This window comes from Copadichromis virginalis, linkage group LG3 (assembly GCF_057382275.1).
Source record: "Copadichromis virginalis isolate Kocher_CV1m ecotype Utaka linkage group LG3, C_Virginalis_male_GT1.1, whole genome shotgun sequence".
NCBI classification, from domain to species: domain Eukaryota; kingdom Metazoa; phylum Chordata; class Actinopteri; order Cichliformes; family Cichlidae; genus Copadichromis; species Copadichromis virginalis.
The window spans coordinates 1,341,973-1,364,000 of NC_140620.1; the positions used below are offsets into that span (position 1 = coordinate 1,341,973).

Here is a 22,028-nt window from a genome sequence, read left to right on the forward strand (position 1 = left end):
TTCTCAGCAATGTTACAGTTTAAAAACCAGACCAGAAATCCCTCCACACTCAGCAGTGTGACTGTCACTGCTGTTATTTCAGCAGTTTGATCTGTGTTGTTTACTAAAGTGCAACAAAAGCTGTTTAACATGTTTCATTTTGAATTCTTACAGAAACATTGTGATTTTTGTCTTTTAAGCAAATATAGCAGTCTGTGACATCACTGATGAATCCATCCGTTGTGTTTGAGCCTGTTATCACTACACAAACGTTTGTTTAGTCTTTCCCGAGAAACAAGGTCAAAAACATGGCAGTCAGACATCCCACGCTGGGTAAAGGGCACTGTTGGTGGCTACACTTACTGTAACGCCCAGTGATTTTAGAGAATATCAGTAGTTACACACTACAGTGGGATATCCCAGCACTGACGGTAAGAAAATGCACATTATTAAGTAAAACAGGCACATTCGAAACAGAAATAACTTTTTGTAACAGCCGAATTAAACTCTGAGCTGATTTAGAAACATCACCTCGGAGCACTGTATGTTACTGTAATGTTTTACACTGAACAACAAGCTTTACTGTTGTCTATAGTTTAGTGTTCAGTGCTGAAAGCAGGAATGGGATTTTATAAATGTGTAAGTGATAGACTTTGTGGAGATCAGAGTACATGAGTGCGTTTCAAACACGTGGCTGTTATGTGGGTGGGGACGATCAGCCGATATTTAGCCGAAGCTGACACTGAGAACGATCACAACCAGTCATGGACCGTCTCTGGATCCTGAGCTGCACTCTGTGTGTCCTCCTGAGCTGGATGCATGTGGATCAAGCGGTGGCTGAACCGTGAGTTTGTCTTCAGCGTGTTTTTGTCTGTGTGAGTTGTTCACTGCAGTAACTGCTGTATGTGTGATGCTGTATGCAGCCAGTACCTGGTGGCCATTCCTGCAGTTATTGAAGCTGGAGCTGAGGCCAAATTCTGTGCAACTCTCCGACAGCCCAGTGGGACTCTGGTCATGACTGTCACTTTGATGTCCCGAGAGAAGAACACAACATTATTCACGCATACGTCAAATGAGGCCTTTCAAACCTGTGTTCAGTTTGAGGTTGGCAACCAGCACTTTCACACACAAAGTGTGTGTTAGTTGTTATCGTAAGCATTATAGGCTTTAATGACTATCTAAATATCCCACTGTCTCAGGCTCCTTTGGTACAAAAGGAGGTGCAACATTTTCAGGTGGAGGTACGAGGAGACACATTTTACTCCAAACAAGTCAGAAAAGTGATGATCCGAGCGTCTGATCCCGTCACGTTCATCCAAACAGACAAACCCATCTACCTCCCTGGACAAAAAGGTAACAATGTGCTGTTATGTTATATAAGACATGTAGTTCATTCAAATTCCAACATCATGAGCCAGCTGCTCCACCATCTCCAATTTGTGTAACAAGTTTTGTGGTCCAAAATTTGGACACACATACAGTGATTGATGTGAAATGTTTGCTTCATAGAGCAAAATTTTTTCAAGATATCAATACGGTCGATCGAGATGTTTATTCGAAGTTTGAAATCCGACTCCATCTTTGAACATAACTACCGCATTTTCCAGACTATAATGCGCACTTAAAATCCTTTCTTTTTCTCAAAAATTGATCCGCCTTTTGTAAGGTATGAAGCCGCACAGCTTGATGGATTGTCAGAGCATTACGGCTAGAAGAGTCAGAAGCCTGGGTCCTAAACGCCGTATGTTCAAGTCCTAAAGTCAAACGAACACTGCAGCATCACTGAGAGTTAAAAACTGTCTAAATTCTTTCCTCTTTAATAAAATGATCAGCCTTGCTGCTTTACCAGGTGTAACAATTAAGTTTAACATCCAGGCATCCATGCAAACAGAATTTATTAAATTTAGAAGTTAGAAGTTAGCAGGAAGTTAGCTCACTGGTTTTGCTAGCTTGTAAAACATGCTATGCTATCACTTCCAACATAAATGAAGACAGAAAGCTAAACAGCAGTGATGTTAGTAGGGTTACTGAAGTTGGGCTAGCTGGTATATAATGATGTGCTACGTGATCGCTAGCGACACAGCTATGTTAGCATAACATAAACACAGTGAAGCTGGAGGATGAACGCTAAATTTTTTCCATTCGATAAACGTTCCCGATGGTTTTTGACGAATGCAATCACACGGAAAGATGCTTTAAATGGACCAAACTTCAGTCAGGAGAACAAATGAGATAATCCATCCACAATACCAGGTTAGTCATTATTATAAGATAAGATAACCTTTATTAGTCCCACACGTCAGAAATTTGTTTGGTTACAGCAGAAAGTGGACAGTGCAAAGTTACATAGCATAAATTATAAGGCGTTTAATGCGCCCTATATTCCAGTACGCCTTATGTATAAAAACAGACCCGTTTCAGACAAGTTCATCGTCAGTGCGCCTTATCGTCCGAAAAATATGGTATTTTAAAAAACAACAAAAGGAAAAAAAATCCCACAAGTTTCATATTTGAGCTCACACTAAGGAAGAACTTCACATTGCAAAAGACAGCTCACACGCTCCACAGCCGTCCCCTTAATGTGGATGGGTGGATGTGGGTCAGCATTCCTCCTGTAGTCCACGATGAGCTCCTTGGTCTTCTCGGTGTTAAGCAGCAGGTTGTTTGTGTCGCACCACTCAGCCAGACGATCCACCTCCTCCCTGTAGGCGGAAACTTTCTGCAGCCATTAACAAACACCAGAATAAACACCCCGAGGCTGCTTTTATTGTTGCTGGCGACTTCAACCACACCAACTTAAAGACAGTCCTCCCCAGATTCCACCAACATGTCTCCTGCCACACCAGAGGAGACAAGACTTTAGACCATGTATATTCCAACCTGGCTGGAGCCTACAAAGCCACACCCCTCCCCCACATTGGACAATCGGACCATCTCTCCCTGTTCCTCACACCTAGGTATTCACCACTCATCCAACGTGTGAAACCTGCTGTGAGGACAATTAAAGTGTGGCCAGAGGGGACAGAGGCAGTGCTCCAGGACAGATTTAAAAACACAGACTGGAATATGTTCACCCACACAGACCTGGACCAGTACGCCTCATCTGTACTGGATTACATCTCCGAAACCACAGACAGTGTCACCACCCAGAAACGGATCACCATGTACCCCAACCAGAAGCCTTGGATGAACCGGGATGGTCGTCTCCTCCTGAAGGCCCGCAACACCGCCTTTAGGTCAGGAGATGCACACGCCTACAGCACAGCCAGGGCTAATCTAAAGAAGGGCATCAAAAAAGCCAAACACCATTACAAAAAGAAGGTAGAAGAACACTTCTCCAACTCCAACCCCCGACGCATGTGGCAAGGACTCCAGACCATTACAGACTACAGGACCACCAAACCCTCCCCCGCATCCTCTGATGTCTCCTTCCTCAACGAGCTCAACAACTTTTATGCTCGTTTCGAGCGAGGGAACCCCACAACCACAACCAAAGCAGACATGACGCCAGACCACCAACCTATGACTCTCTCCCCCACCGATGTAGGAGCGGTGCTCAGCAGGATCTGCTTTCTGCAGAAAGCAGAAAGAAAAAAAATCGTGAGGGAAGAATATGGAGGGCCTCGGGTGCCAAAATGTATTAAATACATAATTAAATAATAAATTAAATGTGTCATTAATTAAAATATAAATTAGCAATATCAGTTCAATTTCAATAAATTCTATACATATGTCTCATACATGTCAGTCCATTATCTGAGATCTGTCTAGGCTTGCTGTGCAGGGTAACCAATCAGATCCATGTTTGATAAGTTGCAGTGACTTTGTTTTAAAGTACAAAGAGAGAAACAGAGGTAACCTCTCAATTCTTCTCAAAGTGAATTTCAGAGTCGTTGCGATGGATAATAAAATGCGACCTGCCAATCAGCTGGTGAGTTTTTGAACAGTATTATTAATAATGCTGTTTGCAATTTGGATGCAGTGATTTACACAACAGTTTCTTAACTCCACCTGTCTTTCTTCCTTTTTCTTTCAGTATGATGTCATTGAACTTCAGGTAAGAGGGCGCCTCTAGAAAAGGCTTTTCCTTCTCTTGCAAATGCATCAACACAACACTGAACACATGCAGTCAGACAGACTTGAAGGTTCCCTGCTCACTGCTTGCATACACACTGCTTCTGCAGTATTACTCCAAGTTACTGACAGTGCAAGCTTTAAAAACTGGACAAAGTGGGTTGCATGTATGTAATACACACCGTGCAGGGGTCTGTTCTGTCACTTGATGCCCCACATGTGAAAATAAAATGACAGTGATTAAATCAAATTAATAATTTTGATTTAATTACTCCACAAACACAGCCACAGCTTCCCTGTCATTACAGCTTAGGTTTCTTTATATCACTTAGTTTTTAAACATTTATAAACAAGTGCTTCACATCTAGAAGAGGACAAAGCTGGCTACAGATGAAGACAGGACATCTTTATGTCCCCCTAAATTTATATTGTCCAGTTTTAGCTCTAATGTTGTTGAAAAGGAAAATAAAGAATCTAGTTGGTACTGTACTTACACCTGTGTAGTAGCTGTCACTGTCACTTGATTTAACAGGATCCTCACAGTAACAGGATTGGACAGTGGCTAAATGAAACATCCAATAGCAGAATACTGCAGCTTTCTTACTCCTTGGACGCTGAGGCCCCTGAGGGACCGTACCAGATCATTGTGTCAGTGGGTGAGAGGAAAATATCTCACAACTTCAAAGTGGAGAAATATGGTAAGTCAGTCTTATTTATTCTTAAATTCTTTGTTGTAATGGAGTGCAAATGCTGACATTCATATTTCCCCCAGTTTTACCCAAATTTGATGTGACAGTAAATATATCTGAAGAAGTGAGTATTGGGCAGGAAGACATTGAAGCTAAAGTGTGTGCAAAGTAAGGAAAAGTTCTTTCAGGACAAATTATGTGTTGTAAAATCTGGAGTTTGGAGAGCAAATGACTCATAATGTTTACTTATTTTTCTTAAAACAGGTACACGTATGGACAGCCTGTACCAGGACGTGTTACAGTCAATGTGTGCAGACCTACTAATTTGTATAGAGGTTTTGGTATATTGGTGCACAGTGAGGATGATTTGGCCCTATTGCAGATAAGTGCGCCCTGCCACACAGAGACAAAGCAGGTACAGTTATGGCTTCATTTCTCTTTTTTCCCTGATACTTTGGGTACATTCAGGCCCCTGCATTAGCATTACAGCAAACGGGTTGCCTGCTCTACCCAGCTGAACTGGCGCCGTGTGTTCACTTTACTGTTGGCATTTGTTTTAGATTCAAAGAACAAAATGGGAATAAAGGATGTGTTTTAGCTACAGGCTGCTTAACAATGTGCCCAGTGTTGGGAAGGTTACTTTTAAAATGTATTCAACTACAGATTACATGCCCGAAATGTATTTTGTAACATATTCCGTTACGTTACTCAATGAGAGTAACGTATTCTGAATACTTTGGATTACTTAATATATTATCATGCTTTTTACAACTACATGAATGAACTATTGCTGTGTGATTACTGAAGGTTACTCTCCATATCAACACCAACTAGATGTTTAAATCTTAATATAAATGAGTAACAGTAGGTGGACATTAGGTAAAGCTGCACTTTTTGCAGTGATCTCGTATAGAAAACTATTTCGCGCGTATATAAAACAGGTCCGCGGCTCCGAACCGTAGCAAAGGGACCTCTGGCTGATACATTGGTTCCGTGTCGGCTTGTAGCCGAAAACTAGCTTTGCTTTGTTGTGTGGGTCAACTCTGCTAGCGAGAGACAGAGAGAGGCGTTGAAAGGCTGCTCCAACGGGACTTATTGTTTCAGAGGAAAACACGAACACAGTGTACAGTCGAGTCTAATATATATGAAACAGGAAACACCGCCGTGTAATCCATTTATTTCAACAAAGTAACTGTATTCTGAACTAGGACGCTCCAAACCCACACAGAAAACCATCACTGTGTGGCGCCACGACGGTGACTCTGCACTGCAGCACTGCTTTAAATGCACAGACTGGTCTTCAGGGATGCTGCTGTGTATAAGGGGAAGCTGGATTTAGAGGAGTATAGATTGGCTGTCCTCAGCTACATTAGTAAGTGTGTGGAGGATGTTACCACCACCAAGTCTGTGATGTGGTATCCAAACCAGAAGCCCTGGCTGAATGCAGAAATCCATTCCCTGCTGAAAGTCAGGGATGCCGTCTTCAGGTCTGGTGATGCACAGAAACTCAAGAGGGCTAGGAGAGAACTGACTGCAGGCCTTTGAGAGGAAAACAATATTTAAGTCTGTGGGTCTTTGTGCTGATGCACCTGTAGAACTTCCCTGAGGGAAACAGGCTGAACATGTTGAAACCAGGGTGGGAGCTGTCCTTGGTGATGTTTGCTGCTCTGCTGAAGCAGTGGGAGGAATAAATGTCCATCAGGGATGGGAGAGGGCTGTGCTGCCTTGACTACACTCTAAAGTCTCGCTCTGTCCAGGAGATGTCAGCAGAGACGAGGACACCAAGGAACCAAAAGGTGTGGTCGGACTGGTGGAGGTTGGGGAGGGGTATATCTCTATATGCATGTTTGATGTTTGAGTAAACATGATCTAGAGCAGGGGTCGGCAACCTGTGGCTCCGGGGCCGCGTGCGGCTCTTTAGTCCTTATAGTGCAGCTCCGTGTGGTTTGGGAAAATAAATGAGAAGTATTTAGCGGAAGTGTATTTTATTTATGTTAGTTCTTTTTTAACTTGTAGTTCTAAATTGGAAGATTATTGTGATATTGAAATATAAATATAAAATTATATTCTATTATTTTATAAATAAATGTTTTTATGTATAAAGTTACGTTGAAACCAAGCACACCATTGTTGTTCTTGTGACATTACCAATAAGTTTCATGTGTCACATGGCCCTCTCCCTAATGAAAAAACAAAAGTTGTGTCCAAGATCTTTGCAAGCTCCTTTGACTATCCAAGATGGCCGACTTCTAAATGCCACCGTGGTCACCACCCATCTTGAGGAGTTTGCCCCCTCACATATATTAATGTGCCACAAACAGGACTTTAATATCACCAACCATTCCCATGTTATTACGGTGTATCCATATAAATGGCCCACCCTGTAGAGCGTTCTCCTCTGGTCCCGTTGTTGCACCAGCTTTCATGCACGTAGAATTCATCAAATTCTAAATGAGCTCAAGTTTTTCATGACTCTATAAAATATCATAGTTTGAACATTTAATATATTTTATAGATTCGACTGTGAATGAGATTTGATTCTAATTTTGGTTTATTCTTGTAGCAGTGATTTTCTTTCTTTATTGTTCTTTCCAGGCAGACAAGACTGGCTGTGCAACTTTTTCCTTCAACATGTCAATTTTTACTAAAATGGACCAAAAGGTGCTTCATGATTTTCTGGATATCAGGGCCAAAGTGGAAGAAGAGGGAACAGGCAAGTTGTGTTATTCCTTTAAAATGACACATCGATGTGTATTTAACCAAAAAGGCATTCACAGGATTGTAACATGAAAGTTTTTACATTCAGGTGTTTCACTCCCTCAAGAGAAGAGAGTCAGGATTTCTTACGTCCTTGGAAAAGTGTCTTTCATTAACGTGCCCAAGGTTTGGGAACGGGGATCTAATGTGGAAGGAAAAGTAAGCCTAACATGTTGTTTTCAGCTCAGTTTGTCGTACAAAGCACATTTAAATTGTTTGTATTTTCCACTGATAGAGCATTGTGTTCTTCAACAGGTCAGAGCAGTGTACCACAATAATACACCAGTTTGTGACGCACCGGTCTACCTGTTCACGGGACGAATGTGGCAAACACGCTCACTACAAAATCTGACAACTGACAGCAACGGTGTGGCCTCATTTTCTTTCAGCACTGATAACTTTGACCAGGATATCCAACTCCATGTGAGCTGACACCCGGAAACAATGTGTAATTTAATGCAGCCATGACAGCAGCCTGAAGCCACAGTTGGTTTGTGATAGGCTGCAAATGTCCAAATACCTCCCACAGTAGGAAGCTGCAATCCTGAAACAGTTTATGACTCATCTTCCTCCACCTTTGCCTTGCTTATAAAGTCTCGTTGTCCAATGTTATTTGTAGATCAAGTTTTTAAATTTTTGTTTCCTATCCCCAACTAGGCAAGCCTGACACCAACAGTGGGCTACCCAGGATATAGAACTGCATACTATGACAGGGGATTTCACACATTATTCATGTCCCAGCCGTCTTCTCCCGATATTAAAACAATCAGCTCTCTAGAGGTACAGAAGAAGGATAAAGCAGTGTCCTGTGACGCAGAAGAAGACGTATCAGTAAACTACACTATAGTGGGAGAGTCTCCGGGGTCTGTGGATGTCATTTATCTGGTGAGTTATCTCTGGGTTTACTATAAAGTTGAACATGACCAGACTTTTTGTGTATTTGCTAAAAAAGTACTGTTGTAATGCCCATCATGATTGAAGAAGAAACTTTCAGTCCATCATGAGAATCCAGCAGCTTCGATCTATTTCAGCATAAATACTGATCCAGCCCAAACTATATGCTTTAGCAAAAAGGAAAACTAGGGAGGGCGTCTGTCTCCTGAATCCAAAGTGGAAGCTGGTTCCACAGACTTCAGGTCTGGTCCCTGTGCTTTGTCCCTCATCATTTTCTGTCAGCTTAGTAATTAGCCTCAGTGTTTGGTCCTTTGTTCATGATATCCTTAGTTTTCTCTCTCTGCTAAGTATTTAAATTCTTAGGCCTTCTTAGTTTTAGTCATCTGGGTTCTGCTCTCAGTTAAAGTTGTTTGTATTTTAGCCCTCATTATAGTTATTGTGCTTTTCCTGTGTCCCCTGCACTTTTGACTGATTGACTGATGACCTTTATTGATCCAGAAGGAAATTGGGTTAAAGGCTGCCAGCACTCCAGCGCCATCTTACCCTTCCAGCCATACATACATTGCACAAACATGACATGGGGACGACAGGTCAGAAGAGGTAGAACAGTGGAAATACCCAATGCACGAGGAAAGACGAGGAGAAAAAACACCCACAGAGACTAAGCCCTTAAAGGGAGATCGGTTTGAGAACAGAAAAAACACCTCAGCACACGAATCTTCAAATCTCACAACAAAAAAGACATCAGAGGCATCATTAAGAAGAAAAGTCTTGATCCTAATGTTCTTTCTAACTTCAGGCCAGTTTCTAAACTCTCTTTTATGTCCGCAATTTTGGCAAAAGTTGTTCTCAAGCAACGTCCGACCTTTTTAGATGTTTGTGGCATTTGTGAAGCATTCCAGTCTGGTTTTAAATCTTGTCCTGAGACTGCACTTTTACGAGTTTTTAATGATCTTCTTATAACTGTAGACTCAGGTTGTTCTGTTGTTTTAGTCCTTTTAGATCTGACTGCTGCCTTTGACACAGTTGATCACAACATTCTCTTATGGAGACTCAAGCACGTGACTCAAGCACGTTGTTGGTCTTAAAGGCTCAGTTTTATCATGGTTTAAATCATACCTGTCAGAGAACTCATGTTCTGTTGCTATTGGGCAATGCCCCTCTTCCTCTGCCCCTGTGTGTTGTGGTGTGCCACAGGGCTCTGTTTGGGGTCCAGCTCTGTTCTCCTCATACACGCTGCCTTTTTTATTTTTATTCCTATATTTAGGAAATACAACATTCCCTTTCATTGTTATGCTGATGACATCCAAATTTGCTTCCCTTGAATCTGGATGTCTCTTAACCTTTTAATTCAAACACATTGAATTAAGGTGTCAAAACCTTTCACTGGTAGTGATGTCCACAGATATCAGTGCTAGTTCATTCTTGTTTTTAAATGATTTCTGTCTTCCAGGTGTTGTCCAGAGGAGCAGTCACCATGCAAGGACAAACACGGGTTCAAGTGCAAGATAGATCGGGTAAAATTTCCATATTTCCACAAATGCCACAGCCAAGCATTGACGTTGGTCTGTTTTGTTGATCTGTGGATGCATGTTTGGACCTGTGTTTCAGTGAATGAGGGCCAGGTGTCCTTTAAAGTCAGAGTGTCTCCTGAGATGGCTCCAGAGTTCCAGGTTGTGGCTTATGCCGTCCTGCCAAGTGAGGATGTAATTGCCCACAGTGCTGACTTCTCTACTGACAAATGCTTCAGCAACAAGGTGAGTGTAATTCTAGAGGTGTGCTGTGTGTTTGGTGTCTGCAGTCATGCCATGTCGTTCAAATCAAAGTCATCTCCAGGTGGCTGAATCACCTGAGGATTTCTAGCATCAGTAAATGGACTGGTTGTTGCACAGCTGTTTCTACTCTACCTGAGGACTCAAATTGCTTCTTTATATGACCTCATGACCCGCTCACTCCCATTTATACAAGCACTTTTTCAATGATGATGCAAGTCCTACCTATCTAACACTGACACAGTGTTCATACAGTGTCCAACGTGGGCTACAGCCATCACATGGGACTCATGATTTGTCACTCACCACAGTGAAGCAGCTCATTTAGCCAGCAGTGCGTGGGGAGTTATCACAGTCACTAAACTTCTACGGGTGTTTTGTGTGTGTCAGGTGTCAGTGGAGTTTTCACCGTCTTCAGCCGTCCCAGGTGAAGAGACCAACATGCAGGTGACGGCCCTGCCACGTTCTCTGTGTGGTGTGAGCGCCATCGACAAGAGCGTTCTCATCAAGGAGCCTGGGAAGACTCTGGATGCAGATAAGGTAACTGCTGATATTAACACCAGTGAGGTGGACACATCCCTTATTTCCAGAGCCCGTAGTGTCAAGAGTTACCAGCAGCTCACGTCTGGGCAGTCGTACATTGAACTGTTTTAAACAGTCAAATGCTGAGTTTGTCTTAAAGCAAACTGGTATAAAAAATACAAGGTTACATATGCATGTGTCTGTGATGACAGTCAGGTAAATGCATCACCTGCCAGTCAGTGTCTACTTTATTGAGAAGACTTTAACTTTAAACTGCTCAAAACTGCTCAAATACACGAGTATTTGTTAATGTTATACATACAGAAAAACCTGGAAAAAGTGAGACTTGGTGAGTTAAAGGAGCTACAGAGACAGCTTCAAATGGAGAACACTTACCATATAAGTCACTAAGAACGAACAGTTTATAGAGAAATTGTACAACTTCTGTAAGATCCCTCAACTACAACACCTCATAGGCTTACTGCTGACTTCATCATTTTTATTTATTTATTTTTTAAGAACCCTTCTTAGATAATCTAGCAGTTCATTTGAACCTAATCAGTTCTAATATTTACACCAGTACTTCATTTAAGAGTTTACAATTATGTGGACCAAATGTGACCATGATCATGATAGATCAGTCAAAACTTCATAGGACTAAAAATGTTTGGAGGTTTTGCTGAACTGCACTTTTCTTTTCAGATATTTGACTTGCTCCCACTCAAGAAATCCTCAGGTATCCCGTATGAAGTTCATGATGCTACAGACTGCCTTAATGTGAGACCAAAAAGATATGTTTTGCCGTACCCCAGTCAAGAGCAAAATGACGCCTATGCAGTTTTCCAGGTAAAATACAAGTATACCTGTGAGTCCGTCAAACTTAATCTAAATACAATAGTTTTTGTTGTTGCACCAGTTTTTGCTGATCTTTGTGTGCTGCTGAAATATGTAGAAAGTCGGACTGAAGATGGCGACAAACTTGCTTTTTCGATTGCCTTCATGCGTCAAGTTAAAAGGAAAAGTCTACCATGATGGCCATGTTGTCTACCATGATGGCTGTCGTCGTGTCAACTATGGTGAATCATTTGCTTGTTTGAATTGTGTTTGTGATAGAAATTTTCTTTGTATTCACCAAAAAGAAAACCGGTAATTATTTTCCTTTTTTTCTTACAGTACTAGGTACGGGTCCAGCTCCAGGTATTGGATATTCTCCTGGTCCTGCTCTGGGATCTGCTGGGCAGCTTCCTCCTGAAGCTGCACCAATAGAGACAGCTCGCTCTTTCTTCCCTGAGACGTGGATCTGGGATCTGGTGGAAGTTGGGTAAGTATCTGTTGTGAAGAGATCTGGTGCATATTCCATTTTAAAAAGTTTATACGATCACATTTAGAAACCCATGTGAACTTTCTGCTGTGTCTTTGCACACATGAAAAAGATGAAAATAGAATAATTGTGAGTTTTTTCTTGAGCATGTTTTGATGCTTCAGGCTGATGTTTTGTCATATTTAAAGTTTTGTGGGATACATTATTTCACTGTCATCAGCACCGTGGAGCTCTTTTACTTTGTCAATGCAACATATACAAGTCATTCACACTGCAGGATGTAACTACACTGTTATACAAGTAATTTACAGACATAAAAACATGTTTGATTATGTTACAGAATATGTTTGTGTGTATCTGCTGCTTCAGAGACGATGGAAAAAGGGGCGTGTCCCTGACTGTCCCAGACACCATCACCACCTGGGAGACGGAGGCTTTCTGTTTGTCCTCTCAGGGTTTTGGTTTGGCTCCTCGTAAAGAAATGAAAGTCTTCCAACCTTTCTTCCTTGAACTCACCATGCCCTACTCCATCATCCGGGGGGAGCACTTTGAACTGAGGGCGACTGTCTTTAACTACCTGACCAGCTGCATCATGGTAATGAATGATTAAAGTGTTTAGATACATGTCTGTTCATAGCCAAGGAAAGCCATACTGAAAACATGACTTTCTAAGCAAAATTTATATCATAGTTATTAAAATACAATAGAAAATATCTTTTCTTTGGCAATATAACCATGCAGGATGCAGGCCGTTCTTGAAGGGCCCCTGCTCACCAACACCTGCAAGCTCACCTGTAGGTGTGTTCACATTTGAACTCAGGTTTAAATGTAGCCATGTCTCTGTTCCTTGTACAGGTTACTGTCACTCCTGGGCCGTCCTCAGATTACACCCTCACGCCTCTCTCTGGTGATCTGTACACATCCTGTTTGTGTGCCAACGAGCGCAAGACCCTCAGGTGGACCATGATCCCAACAGCCTTAGGTGAGGATCAGGCTTTGGTCCTCCACACGTGGGGGTTGTAGGGAGTGGGGCAGAACGTCTATACCTCCAGCCTGAGGGCAGCAGCTGCCTCCATCCTCATGCTTTACCTAATGCAGCTGTCTTAGCCAATTACAAGTCATTTTGAAACCTTCCTTTCAATTCATTATGCATGCTTCCCTTGCACAGTATCATTAGAACAGACTGTTTGCAGTTGCATTGCCATGCAAATGATTTCTTCTTAATCTTAAATGGATCTTATGATTTGCAGTACTTTGGCCTCCAGCAGGACTCAGCAGCAACCCTGACATCATTTTGGACTGTTTTTTTTTTCAGCTCATGTTTTTCATGCCTGATGCAGTAAAATTTCCAATTGTAATTGATCTTACCTTCGATTTAGAACCAACATTAAATCTAGATTTAGATCTAGTGTGATCACAGTTAACCGCCTCCTTTTGTCCCAACACATTTCCTTCTAGTTTCTACAAAATCTGTAAAATAACCTCGGTAACCTTTATTTTAATGGAGAGACAAAGAAGGTGACCTGTGCTGCTGCTTTTAGGGGCTGTGAATGTGACTGTGTCTGCTGAGGCCGTAGCGTCCCATGTGTCATGCGATAATGAGGTTGTGAGCGTACCAGACAGAGGTCGCATCGACGTGGTCACCAAATCTCTCATAGTGAAGGTCAGTGTCATAAATACGAGACGAGAAAAACATTTTTACTCATAAAATTTAAATTGTTACTCATTTTAAAGATACTTTTCCTCAGGCTGAGGGAAGTGAGACGACAAAGACGTACAACTGGCTTCTTTGTCCAAAAGGTCAGTGTGATGTCCATCAGTTACAAAGTTTAAATAAAGAAATGACCTAAATGCTCAAAGTTAGCAGTGGAGTGCACTGTGTACATAAAATGTGCCAAATTTTCATCTTTTACTTTCACAAAATGTAACGATATGTGCTGAAGATCAGGCCACCTGGTGACTTTGGACAGTAACTCTGTTGTAGTCGTGACTTCCTGATTGGACGTTTGTTGTGTCTGTACACAGGAAGCCCGCTGACGGAGGAAGCAGAGATACAGCTGCCTGAGAATGTGATAGAAGGATCTGCCCGCACTTCTGTATCAGTCCTGGGTAAACCTCATCATTTCATCTCAATTTTGATTCAGCCAAATAAAAATATGGCAGGTTAAAGCTTTGTTAAAAAGGCAAATTACTAAAACAACAGAAAATAAAAGAGACGTCATGTTCAAGTAAAAGTAAAAACCGTATTCAGCTTTTAAAAGATGATTTCATTTATAGATAGACCCACGTCTTCCTGGCCTTGTGTGAAAAAGAAATGGACCCCAAAAAGGCTGTTTGTGCCATTCTGTGCAGGAAGAACTGCAGTCTAGCTTTAGTCATAAGTGTGTTTGAAACGCTGAGTTTTGGCCCAGTCACACCAGAGAGTTTTCCAGTGCAATCGTTCTGGTCATGCAGAATCATGTCAGTAGGATTTAAGTCCAGATTTTGACTCGGCCACTTTCTGGTGTCCTGGATCATTTTCCATCTTAACCCTCTGGGGTCGACGTATGCGCCGACACGTCAAAATCACATGACCAATTTAAGACAACACAGCTACAAGATAGTGAGGGGATTTCTTTCTCTTGTTGGAGAAACGGCTCTTTCGGCTCGGCGCATTAAAAAGAGCCAGGACTTTCAGCTCCCAACCGGCTCTTCAGGTTGTTTTGTTGGTCGAAAGTAACGGACTTCAGACTATATACCAGTTCTTGAATTGTGTCGATGGACCACGTAAAACCAGAGTTATGATAAAAAATACACATAAAGTTTTTTTCTGAACAAAACAGCGGCGTATACAGCAGGAAGAACGGTAAAAACGACGTTTTCTACAGACAGCGCTAGCAAACACTCTCCGCTTGCGCGTGAAAAAATAAAAATAAAAAACACCCCTTCCCTATTGGTGTTAGAGTTTACCATGTCAGCCAATCAAAAAATGATATGGCAACATGTGACGCTTGGTTATTTAGGGAGAACGGCATTTTTAGTAGTGACGGAAAGCGAGCAAAAGAGAGAGAGAGCGAGTTTTCATATGTCACACATTAGTGACGTTTAGCGTGTTTGGAGGCTGTAGTTAGTGTGTTGTGTAGTTATTGTGTTGTATTGTGTGTCAGTTATACTGCTGAATGTCACATTTGCTCCAAAAACGCCGTCAAAGGCAGAGTCCAGTGTAAACGCTGTTCCCACATGGAAAACTGGACTGATGCTCCTCCTGCTGTCAGACCTGGTTTAGGCCTGTGCTGTTCTCCTCTGTCTTATACTGAACACAAATCATTTGTGTGCCTTCTTATTTGATGCAGTACACCTGATTGTTCTGTAAATAGATTTAAATGGTTATGTAAAAAACGCCTGAGGCCTGGGCTGCATTTTTAGGTAAATAGTACCATATAACTTTGTTGTTTGCAAAACTTGTGCATAATTTTTAGAAATGTACAATTTCTATTTGCATTTCAAGTTATGAAAATAATTTGTTAAACATGTTTGTGGGTTTTACAGTAAAAAATATAACTTTTTTCTACTCGGATTTTGAATTTATTGTCTGAATTTAAATCAGTTGTGCTAATATAGTATAGTATAGTATGGTATAGTGAAAAAATAACTGAAATTTCAGATATTTGAAGTTGTGCTGAAAGTAACGATACCAAACAAGGCAAGATAAACAGTTTTTAAAGGTGAGATATAGAGGTAAAATCAAAAGTAGTCAAAAACGGCCAATTATACCCTGACCCCAGAAGGTTAAATGCCCAAGTTTTAGATTTAAGGCACAAACTGATAGCTGGACATTCTCCTGGTAGAGAGTTCTTCCCTCCAGGTCATGGCGAGCTACTGAAACAGCAGAGGCATGATTTAACACTGGGCACCAGCTGCCTTAACCAGACTCCTCCGTCACTAACCACCTGAACCCAATGCCCCACCCCTCCCCTGCAGCTGAGCCGCAGACAAAGCTACGCCACACAGCCCCAGAGCATCACACAGTTGGTATGATGTTCTTTCTATGAAATGATGCGTCACTTTTAAGCCAAATGCAACAAAACTCAAAACGTTTTCTCTTCAGTCCATAAAATATTCTCCCAAATATCTTGTGGAGCATGGAGATGTTTTTTAGCTAATGTGAGATAAGCTTTTGTGTTCTTCTTGGTCAGCAGTGGTTTTGTCCATGAATGCTGTTTTTGCCCCGTCTCCTTTGTATTGTTGAATCGTAAACTCTGACCTTTACAGAGGAAGGCAAGGCCTTCAGTTCTGGGTGTTGTTGGGATTCGCTTGACTTTTTCGGTGAGTCGTCAATGTGCGATGGGGTAATTTCGGCCACATCTTTTCTAGTTTTCTCAGTTGGTGGATAATGGGTTCCAACATGGTGCACTGGCGCTCCAAAGCTGTAGAAATTGTTTTTTAACCCTGTCCAAACTGATAGATCTCAAGACTTCTCGCCTATTTTTGAATTTCTTTTGGTCATGGCAACGACGTGTTTCTTCTGGACGTCTTTTAGCCTGCTTCCCTTTTATCAAACAGATTGTACTTGAGTGATTTCTTGATCCAGCAGGTCTGGCCTTAATCAGGCCTGGGTCTGGTTGGTGAAATGAAACTCAGTCTTCCCAGAAATATTTGGTTAATCACAGTCAATCTACGATTTTCAGTTTGGATGTTTTTTCGCTCACTAAATGAAATCATCATTTAAAATTGCACATTGAAGTATTCAGGTTATCTCTGCCCAATAATACAAAGTTGTTTTACACTAGTTTTGTTAGTTTTAGTGAATCAGTGTTTTTGATCAGGTGACATCCTCGGCCGGGCTCTGAAGAACCTGGATGGATTGCTGCAGATGCCGTATGGATGTGGGGAGCAGAACATGGCTCTCCTGGCCCCCAACATCTACATCCTCCACTACCTGAAAGGCACACAGCAGCTCACCGCAGCCATCATGGAAAAAGCTACTAACTTCCTCACCAGTGGCAAGTTTTTATTGTTTCCTCTAAGAAGGAAATCATTTGAATCACTTCAACACACGGTTCAAGAAACAAGCCGACAGGAGGCAGAACATTAGCCACAGCTTTTGGTCAAATGCGTCATTTTCCTCATCTGTCAGCAAGAGTCATTGAATTTCCCAAATCTTGATGTACACATGCAGATCCATAAACAAATGGAGTCCAATCATCACCATAGCAACAATGTCTCGATCATGGTGTCCCTGTTGTTACAGGATACCAAAGACAGCTCAACTACAAAAGTGCTGACGGTGCTTACACCACATTTGGAACAGGACCAGGAAACACTTGGTGAGAACATCACTGATCAAACATGTCACAAACCAGAGAGGTTACACTGGTTTTTAAATGTCCCACCAAACAGAAGACGTTTCTTCAAGTTTTACTACCCATTAATAACATAAACATGTCTACCTCTAATACTTAAAATAATTATCCATTTAATCCTTTGACTAAGCCAACATTAACAATACCTTTTGGTTAATACTGTGTAATTTAGTAGGTAGGAAGGAGCATTAGAGCCACATAAAAATGTTATTGATCATTATTAGAATAAAGTCGAATTTTAAAGCTTAAAGTTATTTTACTTTAAGAAAAAGTCTAAATACTATTTCAATAATAAAGTCTTAATACTGTTTTGTGAAAAAAGTCAAATTCAAATCTAAGAAAACAGTTGAAATGATTACAGTTGTTGCTTCAAACGATTGCTATACCCTGTATAAAATGCCTTGAGTAGATGTAGTGAAATAAATCAGTGGTCTTGTGATACAGCATAGATCCTCTTTATTCCACGAGCGTGGAACCATCGGTATCCTTGCATCTGTACATTAGCAGCCATTTCCTTTTATACAAATCTAACCACATGCAGCTTTCTGCACCACTTTCTGCTTTTCAGTGTACTTATACTTACTGCCACACTGTTTTTATTGCTACAAGTGACATGGGCGACCGTGGCTCAGGGGGTTGGGAATCGCATCTGTAAACGGAAGGTCGCCGGTTCAATCCCTGGGCTCTCTGTCCTGGTCGTTGTGTCCCTGGGCAAGACACTTAACCCTACTGGTGTTGGCCAGAGGGGCCGATGGCGCGATATGGCAGCCTGGCTTCTGTCAGTCTGCCCCAGGGCAGCTGTGGCTACAACTGTAGCTGCTTCCACCAGTGTGTGAGAGTGAATGAATAGTGGTATATTAAAGCGCTTTGGGTGCCTTGAAAAGCGCTATATAAATCCAATCCATTATTATCAGTTCCTTCCTTGTTACTAAAACTGAGTCTGAAGTACGATTTCACTAATTCAGAGGGTAAAGCAACCGTGGCAGTTTGTCCTGAAATAACTGTGATATCCACATTTCTGCTTTTGTCTCAAAATACATTTTCAAATTTAATCTTGAAATTTCAACTTTATTTTCATAATGATCAGTATTTCTTTCTCTTAATGTGACCTCACAGCCAAACATTTCCATCGTTGTAAGACGTGTAAGTGTTGTTTTCTTTCTGTCAGGCTGACTGCGTTTGTGGTAAGAAGTTTTGCCAAAGCTCAGTCTTTCATCTTTATTGATCCCAGAAAGATCGAAGAGTCTAAGACCTGGCTGCAACATAAACAACAAGAAAATGGCTGTTTTGAAAAGTCTGGGAAACTCTTCAACAACGGAATGAAGGTAACCTGCAGTTCTTCGCTGTTAGACTGTGGAAACAGCCTCCAGTGTGGATTTAACAAATTTTATTAATAATGTCATGCATACATGCAAAACACTGTACTACATACTGTAATAGCTCACATCAGTATATTCTATTATTTTATTTAAGAAATTATTTCCATACATCTTGTTCCATTCACACCAGCACTGCTTTCTTTGTAGCATTCACACATATTTATACAAAATACAAAGTATGCACTAGAGACCAACTTGGGATTAGTATCTTGCCCACAAATATTTGGCATGCAGGCTGGAGCAGCGGGGAATCAAACCACCAACCTTCTGATTACTAGATGACTACACAAACTGTTTATAAGGTTGGAAACCCGAGGTGAAGAAACATCCATCTCACTGGAAATACAATGTCCAGATGAACAAAATCAACTTCCTGTTCATCTCTTTAGCTGGATGTTTGAACATGCATGAAGACATTGATGATACTAAAACCACATGCAGCTGAAAATCATTTTCATGACTTCATATCCCTGAATGTTGGTGCACTGATGATAAAGTGTCTATGATGTCTTCTGTTGACAGGGTGGTGTATCTGATGAAGTGACTCTCAGTGCGTACGTTACTGCTGCCTTCTTGGAAATGAATACATCCCAACATGTGAGTAGAGTCAAAGAATATCAAGGTATTCAACTGTAGAGTACACCCAGCACAGACACACGCACACACAGGCAGGTATAGCCAACTTCCACGTTTATTGATATATTTGTATTTTGACAGCTGACTCAGTCGCACCGTCTGACAGCTCGAGCCCAGCTGATCTCCCTTGGCCGCTCCTCCTCGTCTCACTATAAACACAGCGGAGGAGACCATCATTAGTCCATAAACAATATCAGCTGTTCTTACCAGCCTCGCGGCGCCGCCCCGTTGAGCCTTCCGCTCCACTCCTCCCCTGCAGCTGCGCCCGGGGCCACGCCTCCGCCACACACCCCCACCGCCCGTTCGAGGCCGGGGAGCCGTCCGGCCGAGCCAACTCCCCCCCCCCGCGAGCGAGAGAGGAAATCGGCCACTGCCATCTGCGCCCCCGGCCTATGGATCACCTTGAACTTAAAGGGCTGCAACGCCAGATACCACCGGGTGATCCGGGCGTTGGCATCCTTCATGCGGTGGAGCCACTGCAGCGGGGCGTGGTCCGAACAGAGGGTGAATGAGCGTCCCAGGAGGTAATAGCGCAGGGAGCCGACCGCCCACCGGATGGCCAGGCACTCCTTCTCCACAGTGCTGTACCGGCGCTCGCGCTCCGCCAGCTTCCGGCTGATGAACAGGACAGGGCGGTCGGCCCCCCTCACCTGCTGGGACAAAACGGCTCCCAGCCCTCTGTCCGAGGCGTCAGTCTGCAGAACAAAAGGGAGGGAAAAGTTAGGAGTGTGAAGCAGCGGCTCCCCACAGAGAGCCTTTTTCACCTGCACAAACGCCGCCTGACACGGCCCCGTCCACTGGACCAGATCCGGGGCACCCTTTCGAGTGAGATCGGTCAGGGGGCTGGTTAGCTGCGCAAACCCCGGCACAAAGCGACGATAGTAACCCGCCAACCCCAAGAACCGTCTCACCTCCTTTTTCGTCCTGGGGCGCGGGCAGGATGCGATAGCCGCCGTCTTCTCCACCTGTGGACGCACCTGCCCGCCCCCCAGGTGGTACCCCAGATACTGCACCTCCCTCCGTCCAACCGCGCACTTCTTCGGATTGGCCGTGAGCCCCGCCCCCCTCAGGGACTCCAGGACCGCGGCCACCCGCAGCACATGCTCCGCCCAGGTGTCGCTGTGGATGATCACGTCATCCAGGTAGGCGGCAGCATACGCTGCGTGCGGACGCAGTACCCGGTCCATGAGACGCTGGAAAGTGGCCGGGGCCCCGAACAGGCCAAACGGAAGTGTCACGAACTGGTACAAACCGTACGGAGTGGAGAAGGCCGTTTTCTCCCTGGCCTCGGCAGACAAGGGAATCTGCCAATAGCCCTTGGTTAAGTCCAGTGTCGTGAAAAAGCGGGCCGTGCCTAACCGGTCCAGGAGCTCGTCGACCCGAGGCATGGGGTAGGCATCAAAGCGTGACACTTCGTTCACCCTGCGATAGTCGACACAGAACCGTATAGACCCATCCTTCTTCGCCACCAGAACGATGGGGCTACACCAGGCGCTGTGCGACTCTTCTATTACTCCCATCCTCAGCATTTCCGCCAATTCCCTCTGCACGATTTTTCGCTTGTGTTCCGGGAGCCTGTAGGGCCGTGAACGCACCGTCACGCCAGGCTGCGTCACGAAATGGTGCTCGATGAGGGACGTCCGGCCGGGCAGGGGGGAGAACACGTCCGCAAAACGCTGTTGCAACGTGACAACATCCGCTCTCTGGGCCTGTGTGAGATGGTCATCACAAGGGAGGGAGGCGGGAATGATAGAATTTGGCACCTCCGGCCCCAACTCATCTCTCTCCTTCACCAAGCTCACCAGAGAAGCGGTTTCAACCTCTCGCCACAGTTTGAGGAGATTGAGGTGATAAATCTGCGTGGCTCCTCCCCTGTCCGACCGAGCGACCTCATAGTCCATGTCCCCGACTTGCCGTGTGACCACAAAGGGTCCTTGCCACTTGGCGAGCAACTTCGAGCTGGAAGTAGGGAGTAACACAAGCACTTTATCTCCCGGTGAGAATTGCCTGAGCCTAGCCCCTCTGTCGTACAGGCGTTGCTGACGCTGCTGAGCCTGGAGCAAATTCTCCCGTGACAACCTCCCCAAAGTGTGGAGTTTTGCTCTCAGGTCCAACACGTACTGAATCTCATTTTTGGCGGGGCTCGGACCGTCCTCCCAGCTTTCTTTAATCAGGTCGAGCACCCCACGTGGCCTCCTGCCGAACAGCAGTTCAAAGGGAGAAAATCCCGTGGAGGCCTGGGGCACCTCCCGCACTGCGAATAACAGAGGGTCTAGCCAGTGATCCCAATTGCGTTCATCCTCGTTAATGAACTTCCGAATCATGGACTTTAAAGTCTTATTCAGCCGCTCCACCAGCCCGTCAGTCTGAGGGTGGTAGACGCTGGTCCGAATAGATTTAATGCCCAGTAATTCGTACAGTTCCCGCAGTGTACGAGACATAAACGACGTGCCCTGGTCAGTCAGTATCTCTTTCGGGATTCCGACTCGGGAGATGACCTGAAACAGTGCCTGCGCCACACTCTTTGCAGAGATGGTGCGCAGCGGAACTGCTTCCGGGTACCGCGTTGCGTAATCCACCAGGACTAACACAAAGCGGTAGCCGCGTGCACTCCGGTGAAACGGCCCGATGAGGTCCATGCCGATGCGCTCAAACGGGACCTC

At 43.7% G+C, this 22,028-nt stretch overlaps 1 protein-coding gene across 2 annotated transcripts in view; it reads left to right on the forward strand.

Annotated features, from left to right (window-relative positions):
- The first annotated feature begins 347 nt into the window (after positions 1-347).
- LOC146712217 (alpha-2-macroglobulin-like) overlaps positions 348-22,028 on the forward strand; it is a 30,010-nt gene continuing 8,329 nt past the window's right edge. Inside the window, exons 1-28 of one of the 2 annotated variants that reach the window (XM_085451887.1) lie at positions 348-410; positions 699-823; positions 903-1,083; positions 1,179-1,332; positions 3,858-3,910; positions 4,016-4,036; positions 4,586-4,751; positions 4,826-4,910; positions 5,007-5,157; positions 7,338-7,455; positions 7,549-7,658; positions 7,755-7,922; positions 8,157-8,384; positions 9,847-9,910; positions 10,005-10,150; positions 10,556-10,705; positions 11,390-11,533; positions 11,640-11,763; positions 11,861-12,008; positions 12,378-12,603; positions 12,864-12,990; positions 13,550-13,671; positions 13,757-13,808; positions 14,034-14,117; positions 16,814-16,990; positions 17,239-17,314; positions 18,519-18,675; positions 19,252-19,326. In XM_085451887.1, coding sequence (XP_085308013.1) covers positions 744-823; positions 903-1,083; positions 1,179-1,332; positions 3,858-3,910; positions 4,016-4,036; positions 4,586-4,751; positions 4,826-4,910; positions 5,007-5,157; positions 7,338-7,455; positions 7,549-7,658; positions 7,755-7,922; positions 8,157-8,384; positions 9,847-9,910; positions 10,005-10,150; positions 10,556-10,705; positions 11,390-11,533; positions 11,640-11,763; positions 11,861-12,008; positions 12,378-12,603; positions 12,864-12,990; positions 13,550-13,671; positions 13,757-13,808; positions 14,034-14,117; positions 16,814-16,990; positions 17,239-17,314; positions 18,519-18,675; positions 19,252-19,326 — 3,387 coding nt within the window. In that variant the 5' untranslated portion in view covers positions 348-410; positions 699-743. Of the gene's footprint in view, positions 411-666; positions 824-902; positions 1,084-1,178; positions 1,333-3,857; positions 3,911-4,015; positions 4,037-4,585; positions 4,752-4,825; positions 4,911-5,006; positions 5,158-7,337; positions 7,456-7,548; positions 7,659-7,754; positions 7,923-8,156; positions 8,385-9,846; positions 9,911-10,004; positions 10,151-10,555; positions 10,706-11,389; positions 11,534-11,639; positions 11,764-11,860; positions 12,009-12,377; positions 12,604-12,863; positions 12,991-13,549; positions 13,672-13,756; positions 13,809-14,033; positions 14,118-16,813; positions 16,991-17,238; positions 17,315-18,518; positions 18,676-19,251; positions 19,327-22,028 lie in introns of those variants that run through there. The other variant, XM_085451888.1, reaches the window with a different exon arrangement.